This window comes from Salvelinus sp. IW2-2015, unplaced genomic scaffold (genome assembly GCF_002910315.2).
Source record: "Salvelinus sp. IW2-2015 unplaced genomic scaffold, ASM291031v2 Un_scaffold1467, whole genome shotgun sequence".
NCBI lineage: Eukaryota > Metazoa > Chordata > Actinopteri > Salmoniformes > Salmonidae > Salvelinus > Salvelinus sp. IW2-2015.
In genome coordinates this window covers 25,836-34,755 of record NW_019942926.1, presented here as the reverse complement: position 1 = coordinate 34,755, position 8,920 = coordinate 25,836, and the positions used below count along the sequence as shown (strand labels likewise).

Here is an 8,920-nt window from a genome sequence, read left to right as displayed (position 1 = left end):
GTAATTTGGCTGAACTACCCATTTAACCTGTGTCAGTCAAACATAGGCACACTGCTTCATGTATATAACATGTATGGAGAGAGAACTACTGGCAGTTTGTCATTGATATAACCACGAGGAGTGAATTGTAAGGCAAAGTAAAACACTTCCTATGTGAACTTCTTAATAAACCGCACTTCAGATAGGCGATGACCAGGAAAATGAGTGTCATTATTGCCAAGGCAACGTGGTTTTCCAATAGGCCCCATGTAGTGTATTCTATTCCTAGATAGTCCAGGTATTGTTCCCCTGTGCACCTGGAATGAGATGGGAGAGAAGACCAAACAACGTTCACCACTGTGTATCTATGGGATCCCGTGGGCAGGCAAGGCTGGGTCACGTTAATAGGAAGAAAGTGTTTTTGAAACGGACTGAAACCTGAACCTGAACTAATTAGAGTTTTCAGCTGAAAAGGGACTCTTGGTGGTCAAATTTATTGCGTTGTAGGATAATTGTGTTAATTCGCTATATATATATTTTTAATTGTATCAAATAATTCAGCCTTCACTGCTATTGATACCAGTAATGATGCCTTATTGAATAAGCCATTTCTCTAATGTACGGTATGGGATCTAGCTAACACACAACTGCTGCTCCATCTACAATGATTTCCTCAGTAGATGGTGCTAGAGGTACTACAGTGACCATAGGCACTGCACTTAATGACAGCATGTATGTAGCCTACTGATAATACTAGTTATATACCCTATAAACCGTATTTAAGTCAACCAACATCTATCACTATTTCTAAGCAAAAAATATAAAGACAACTTCCACAGTGTGTGTATTACGTTACTCACGTTATCCCGAGAGCGTGAGTAGTGTTCATACTGCAGTTGGTCATCATGCCAGAGCCAGGAGACATGGTGGTGCGAACGGCAGGGTCCTCACAAAATTCAACCCCACAAACTCATGATCTCTAGGGCCTAGTCATTAAGAAACGTTATAATACTTAATAATACAGTTTTATTATAGTTTATAATAACATACTGTATATATTAATATTTATAAAACAATTCTATATGTAGATGAAAGCGCTATAAAAGTTGAATAAATTATTCTTATTAATACAGTATGGCAACATTTCACTAGATCAATTAAGAGGTTGTGGCTGACTGAGGTACTTACTGTTAGACCGTAGCGAGGATAGCGAGGTACTTCAACCAGGCCAGCCAGTTCATGATACTAGGCAGGTTCACCAGCAGACCTGAGAAGATCTGACAAAACATCAATAAATATGAATTCACCAATGAGGATCCCCCACTAAATTGCAATTTGACCAGGAAATTGCCATTTTACAAGACAGACCTGGTAAGATGGAAGGAGCCCAACAAGCAGAACAAGATAGAATAATGTTATCGCCCCAAGATCCAACACAGCCACAGAGAGAGAGTTGATCGGCAGTTAGCCTAGCGTTAGAGAGGCGAGCCAGCAACCAGCAACCGGAGCGTTAAAGAGGCAAACCCGCAACCGGAGGGTTGCCAGTTTGGATCCCGGGTCTGACAGGAAGTAATCTGTCGGGAAGAGAGCTGGCAACCGGAGGGTTGCTGGTATCAAATCCTAGATGCTGTTGCCTGCCGTTTTGCCCTGAGCAAGGCACTTAACCCCCCACAACAAGAGCTCCCTGGGTGCCCAGTGTGACAGCCCCCACAATCTACAAAACCTGGATGTATGCATAGGGTCTTTCAGAGAGGTGGGTTAAAAGTCAAATTTCGGTTGGACCCCGTGTGCAATTGACAAATAAAGTGATCTTAATCTGATTTTAGGCTTAACACCACAGAACCTATCTAAAGATCAAACAGAAGACAGACAATACAACCACAGATCCTACATAATTTAATCCAAGGCTAGAAAAGATGACGGCCATTCCCACTGTAATATCCATGTGTACCCTTGGTATGCAACGCTAGCTTATACTTATGTCTATACATAACTAGCAAGTAATACTAGTGGGACAGCGCTGAACTTGAACATAACTGGCATTGCAATACAACTCAGGTGCACCCTGAGTACCCCACCGCGCGCATGTGGCCACCGCATTACACCCGTCTCTACACTCACCATCATGAAGACGAAGCTGATGGTCATGAAGATGTTGGCCATTGCCACCACACTCTGGTCGGCAGAGATGGCCATGGTCATGGCGGTGGCTGTGTAGGCCACCAGGGTCACGGTGAACATGAAGATGAAGAAGGCTGCCGGAGTGGTTTTGAAACCTGCAGGAGAGACAAACTTGAATTTTAAGATCATTTCAGAGTCTGTTTTGAGTGGTAGGGTACACGCCCCTCTGCAGAGGGTTTGAGAGCCTCTGACTTTCTTGACCTTTTACTGTCTGTGCCATTACCGTCTCAAATCTAATGTATTTGTCACGTACACAGTGTATACAGCAGGTATAAAAGGTGCAGGAAAATGCTTGTGTGCTAGCTACCTCAACATCTACTCTATGTCCCTCTCTACTTTCCTTCCATCTTGACAATTCAAATGTAATCTTCATAAATGCAAATGTCTCATTCCCATGTTGTGCATCCAACCCACCTATCATGAAGTCACCACGCAGCTGAAGATGATGGCGGGATGGTGCGCAGGGTGATGATGTCAGACAGGATCTTGGACAGGAAGTAGACTGAGACTCTGTAATAGCCGCTGATGTACTCATGGCTGTGGGGACAACAAAGACAAGAAGTCTACATTAACTCATACTGAGTGGTTTATTTTCTAACTTGGGCTAGGGCCATTTGGAACTAATGCTTGCCGGGTTATTCATACTGAAAATGCTCATTTACAGAATAATTAGAAGTACAAAGGTCAAACATGAACCTAATGTAGCTGTAAACGATGCTGTTGGTCCATTTCATACTGATAAGTATTTAGGCAGACACAGTGTCTTCATATCATATATATATAATAGAGAATGTGAGATTTGTTGTTTTATAAATATATGTTTCTTCATTTTTCCTCCACTCCAGATCAACCTTATACATACGAACACACTTACAGACACACACAAACAATGACTACATCTCATCTGGCCAGACCCGCATGCTCACACCCCATATTCTTATTTCAAAGAGACCAGGTTATAGTGGTCCACTGATCTACTACAGACGTACACAAACAGCTTCCTCTCTGTGAGAAGAGTTCGGCAGCGGACAGCGTGCTGAAACATTGGTTGGTGGTGATGAAGAAAAGAGCACCAATCCTACAGAGGGGAAAACATCAAGTCTGACATAAATCCTTATGTTCTGCCCAGTCATGCAGGATGAAGGGGGTAAACCCCTATTGAAATGAATGCTAAATGGTTTGCTGTGTGTGTACTCCATCGGCCTTCAGACTAAAGGGACCAAGGGAGTGGAGTCGTACTGTAGGTCTAATTGGACCCAACCTGGGTTCAAATACTATTTTTAAATATCTCAATTACTTTCACATACATTCAAAGTAAGTATTAAGATACAGTTTATTTGAAGAGACAGGTGTGTGAATATTTTAATGTATTGGAAATACACTTGGAAACTATTTGTCAGTATTTTCAAATACTTATTTCAAATCTATTTTGAAATACCTGGGTTAAATATATGGGAGTGTATTTGAGTATTTGAAATACAATTTGGCAGAGATTTTTAAAAATTTTTTTTATACAAATAACCATTCAAATACCAATTAAAAGTAATTGTTTGGGCTATGTATTTGAATACTCAATACACAGAAAAATAATTTCTAAATACTACATAACTCAAACACACATGTATTGAACCCAGGTGTATTGTACCAATAATAATGAGCAAAACCTGATTATTGTAAGCAGATTAATCACTAGTTAAAAGCATCTAATGTACTTGTCCTCTTGCTCAGTTGTGCACCGGGCCTCCCACTCCTCTTTCTATTCGGTTAGAGCCAGTTTGCGCTGTCTGTGAAGGGAGTAGTACATCAGCATGTACGAGATCTTCAGTTTCTTGACAATTTCTCGAATTAAATAGCCTTCATTTCTCAGAACAAGAATAGACTGACAAGTTTCAGAAGAAAGTTCTTTGTTTCTGGCCATTTTGAGCCTGTAATTGAACCCACAAATGCTGATGCAAAAAAAATACTAAACTAGTCTAAGGGCAGTTTATTGCTTCTTTAATCAGAACAACAGTTTCAGCTGTGCTAACATAATTGCAAAAGGGTTTTCTAATGATCAATTAGCCTTTTGAAATGAAAACTTGATTAGCTAACACAGACATGCCATTGGAACACAGGAGTGATGGTTGCTGATAATGGGCCTCTATACGCCTATGTAGATATTCCATTACAAATCAGCCTTCCAGCTACAATACTCATTTACAACATTAACAATGTCTACACCGTATTCTGATCAATTGATGTTATTTTAATGGACACATTTTTTCCTTTCAAAAACAAGACATTTCTAAATGACCCCAAACTTTTGAACGGCAGTGTATATGTCTGCATTATCCTGTTATAACATCTCTCTCCCAAAGAGTCATTTACTAACCTAACTTTACAGGCAGACACTGCCGTTGTTCTGCCCCATGGGTTCCAATCAGTTTCAGCTACAGATTAATCGAAATCAGATCAATTACATCCCATTCTGAGATGGATTTAAGGTGTGTGATAAAAATTTCCCCACCTGTTCTGTATTCCACTCTGGTCGTCCTTCACCCCGAAGACAAGGCGCCCACAATAAGAGCCAGAAAAATGGTGACTCCCAGCTGCCCAAAAGAGAAACATCGTAAGTTTAGTAGCCAGGTCAAAGGTCAGCAAATCAGACAATCATAATGTCATATTTTACATCATGACCCGCAATGCGCCGTGGCATTGGGGAGTAAACAATCTTATATGTCTGACAATATGCCTTACACAACTGAGATTTCAGTCGCATGAGGGAGCCCATTGTGAGCAAAGGTCCAGGCACGTTTTAATGTAAACACATCTCTTTAGGTCTATAGAAAAAAGGGTTTAGCTCTCTCTCAGAGAAGTACAGTTAGGTAAGATGCTATGATGAATACAAAGGTCAGGAGAAGTAGTGATACTTGCAGAGTCAAAGGGTCTAACCCTGATAGAACCTAATTAGTCCATTAAGAATCCTGATAGAACCTGATTAGTTCATGAAGAATCCTGATAGAACCTGATTAGTCCATTAAGAATCCTGATAGAACCTGATTAGTTTATGAAGAATCCTGATAGAACCTGATTAGTTCATGAAGAACCCTGATAGAACCTGATTAGGCCATTAAGAACCCTGATAGAACCTGATTAGTCCATTAAGAACCCTGATAGAACCTGATTAGTCCATTAAGAATGTGGAGATTCTTAAAACTAGGTATATTCCCACAAAAACTACACCGAATCAGCGCTCTCCACACTCTCCCTCATCCACAGACCGGTAGTCCATGTTGGGTAAGAAAGAGAGAAAACAAAGAGAGAAAGGGTGAAATCTCCGGAGCGACATTTGTTTTAATCCTGACGATTTACATCTTATGACAGGCCTAACCGGCCCCAGCGCGGTTCCCAGGGTGAGAGGATAAGCTAATAAGGTTGAGCCTTTTTCACCTCATTCCCCAAGCCCCTCATGTGGAAGCCCAGCACGGGTCATGGCGCGATCATGTGACAAAGGTCTGGGCTCTGGCCACTGGGGGGGGGAGCTGTGGCCAGATATGATATCACTTCAGTTCTAGGCCCGGAGAGGCAACAGCAGGGTCACAACAGTCAGCAAAGCTGATTAGCTAGGTCTCCAGCCCTCTAGCCTTTAAGATCCAGACCCCAGTCTGGGATTATTGTCGATTTACTATGAGGCCAATTAGATGTTAATAATTCTTGAAGTGAGATACTTCTGATGGCATGTTGTTGCCTTGGATGACTAATGAGGGCACTAAGTCGTCAGAACTCCCTCCTCCCGCCAACTCCGTCACCCTTTAAGCGCAAAAGAGCTTGTTGTGAAGTGGAGAAAGGTAGCGCGGGCTGCAATTAGAAATCATACTATTCTCAAGTCACTTGCCTGGAGGGTAAGTCCAGTCATAAGGTTGTTGGTGATAGGAGCGTAGCTAAATCCATTACCCTTTTATTCTGAGAATCCTCTCCCCACTGGGGTGTGTTTGAAATGAGTTTAGGGGCATTGGTACAGCACCTCTTAAGCTTTAAACTCACAAATAGAAATCCGGTGAGTATTTGTTTGTGCGTGCGTCTGTATCGGTGTGTGTTCTAACCTGTGCAACGGATGTCTGGGGGTTCAGCGCCAGGTTCCGGAATGTTCTGCCTAGGACCCAGTGTAGCTGGGTGAAGAAGGAGCTGTTGTAGGTGATGGTACGGGACGTGGGCTTGGTGGTGTACTGCTTTCCCTGGGTGATCCTCTCCAGCTCGACCTGGGTGTCTCTGAAGTAGGAGCAGTTCTGTACTCCTCCACTAAGACGCTCCTCGATGGTCTGCCTGGAGCCACTCAGCTCCTCAAAGTCAATGTCTAGGAGGGGAGAGAACCAAGAGTCAATACACACTGTTAAAGGTTGGAGACCATCACTCCTTAATTCACCCATGACAACAACCRATTTTTCAATCCATACCCTTATCCTAAYTSCAAAAGAKCCAGATACAAATTCATTGAAGTCCAGTCKGAGATCCGYCTGACTACTCCCATTGTACCAAAARGGTTCCTTCCACAATCCACACCAATAGTGTATGCCTGTCGCTATTAGCATTAGCCGTAGCCTCTCAAAGGCCAACAAATCCTACTGTACCAGTACAGATCAGAGGGTTTTTCACATTGAGCTGATAGGATTAACGGGGGTTATCCAACTGCCTGGCCTCCAGCCTCAGGCCCTGGCTGCATCATCAGCCGCCCGCTCCCTCCAACCCCTGTCCCTGTCTGGGCAACGCCAAGCCTCCTGCACCCCTAATCTCACTGACCCAGGGGCAGATGTTGTTTGTGTTAGAGTGCTGGGTCCCTTGTTCTTTTACTATGCTGCCAGGGCTCTAAGGCACCTTTCAGGTGCTTGCGAGACTTGGACTCATATACTGTGTGTGTGTGTGTGTGTGTGTGTGTGTGTGTGTGTGTGTGTGTGTGTGTGAAAATCACCTTCTCCCTGAATCTTGTTCATAGCAGTGGCAGTAGAGTCTCCGTTGATGACGTCTAGGAAGAAGTCGGCTGGGTTGTTGTGGGCCTCGCAGGCGTAACCTAGGATACAACAACACATGCGAACATTAGTCTCCCCTATATCAATCTCTATTCTGCTCTGTCCCGTTCAAGACTTTTACATCAATCTAACTTCCTTTATCTCTTAAACAACACAACAACGGTATCTCCTTATACTTTGTGTGTAGTATTGACATTGAAGGTTACCTATGTCGGCGAAATAGTCCAGTGCATTCTGGGCCGGCCCATGGTACACCTGTTTGCCGCTAACTAGCAGGGTCAGGGAGTCGAACAGCCGGTAGATGGAGTAACGCGGTTGGTGGATGGACATGATGATGGTGCGTCCCTGATTGGCCATTCTAAAAGGAGATAAAACAATGAAAAAAGGGCTGGAGGTCTACATTTAACAGGGTAGCCAATAAGAAAGGTAGGACATTTAGAGGACAAATGTGGTGCAAATTAAACGGGGAAGGGAATAAGAAAAGCATCAAATATGAAACGTGGGATACCTACCACTAACCCCACCGATTATGAATCAATCGAAATTAAATGAAATGGCTTTCCTTCTTGAAATAGTAGTGCTATACCTTTTGAGCAGCAGCAGGACAGAGTTAGTGGTGCTAGCGTCCAGGCCCATTACAGTAACAGTTTAGAGCTACAGATACCTTTTAGCAGCAGCAGGACAGAGTTAGCGGTGCTAGCGTCCAGGCCCGTGGTGGGTTCATCCAAGAAGAGAACCGAGGGTCGATGATGAGCTCCATGCCGATGTTGGTCCTCTTCCTCTCCCCTCCAGAGATCCCCCGGATCATCTCGGTACCAACCTGGGGAGGAACACAATCACATCACATGATAGCCCTTGGACATCTATCATATGCTGTATGGTACCACAGCCTTGTATGACATGATAGCCCTCATATGGCCTGAAACCTTCATAATTACATTGGAAGACATTGGTGAGAAGGAAGCAATTTTACTCCATCTACAATGGGTAAACAAAACATTAAGAACGCCTGCTCTTTCCATGACATAGACTAACCAGGTGAATCCAGGTGAAAGCTATGATCCCTTATTGATGTCACTTGTTAAATCTACTTCAATCAGTGTAGATGAAGGGGAGGAGACAGGTTAAAGAAGGATTTCTAGGCCTTGTATCTCACTGATCATCCCAAAAGCCAACACCTCATTTGGCCGACTGTCCTTCCAGTTATCTGCTGCCTGTGACTGGAACGAATTGCAAAAATTGCTGAAGTTGGAGGCTTTTATTTCCCTCACCAACTTTAAACATCTGCTATCTGAGCAGCTAACCGATCGCTGCAGCTGTACATAGTCCATCTGTAAACAACCCACCCAATTTACCTACCTCATCCCCTTACTGTTTTTATTTATTTATTTTTCTGCTCTTTTGCACACCAGAATCTCTACTTGCTCATGATCATCTGATGATTCATCACGCCAGTGTTAATCTGCTAAATTGTAATTATTTGCTCCTATGGCCTATTTATTGCCTACCTCATGCCTTTTGCACACAATGTACATAGACTAATTTTGTTTTTTTCCTACTGTGTTATTGACTTGTTTATTGTTTACTCCATGTGTAACTCTGTGTTGTTGTCTGTTCACACTGCTATGCTTTATCTTGGCCAGGTCGCAGTTGTAAATGAGACTTGTTCTCAACTAGCCTACCTGGTTAAATAAAGGTGAAATAAAAAAATACAATTAAAAAGATGCCTTTGAACGGGGTATGGTAGTAGTGGATGA

The 8,920-nt window shown here is 42.9% G+C and overlaps 2 protein-coding genes across 2 annotated transcripts in view; both read right to left on the bottom strand.

The window, feature by feature from the left end:
- Positions 1-75: 75 nt before the first annotated feature.
- LOC112070951 (broad substrate specificity ATP-binding cassette transporter ABCG2) overlaps positions 76-8,920 on the bottom strand; it is an 18,515-nt gene continuing 9,670 nt past the window's right edge. The window contains 17 exon segments of the mRNA XM_024138408.2: positions 76-175; positions 178-296; positions 840-948; positions 1,122-1,187; positions 1,190-1,256; positions 2,101-2,271; positions 2,590-2,615; positions 2,618-2,697; positions 3,150-3,171; positions 3,174-3,238; positions 4,667-4,706; positions 4,709-4,748; positions 6,243-6,493; positions 7,106-7,204; positions 7,370-7,523; positions 7,829-7,902; positions 7,905-7,983. Coding sequence (XP_023994176.1) covers positions 150-175; positions 178-296; positions 840-948; positions 1,122-1,187; positions 1,190-1,256; positions 2,101-2,271; positions 2,590-2,615; positions 2,618-2,697; positions 3,150-3,171; positions 3,174-3,238; positions 4,667-4,706; positions 4,709-4,748; positions 6,243-6,493; positions 7,106-7,204; positions 7,370-7,523; positions 7,829-7,902; positions 7,905-7,983 — 1,488 coding nt within the window. The 3' untranslated portion in view covers positions 76-149.
- LOC139024403 (broad substrate specificity ATP-binding cassette transporter ABCG2-like) overlaps positions 8,030-8,920 on the bottom strand; it is a 2,530-nt gene continuing 1,639 nt past the window's right edge. The window contains 1 exon segment of the mRNA XM_070439184.1: positions 8,030-8,082. Within this exon segment, the coding sequence (XP_070295285.1) occupies positions 8,030-8,082 (53 nt within the window).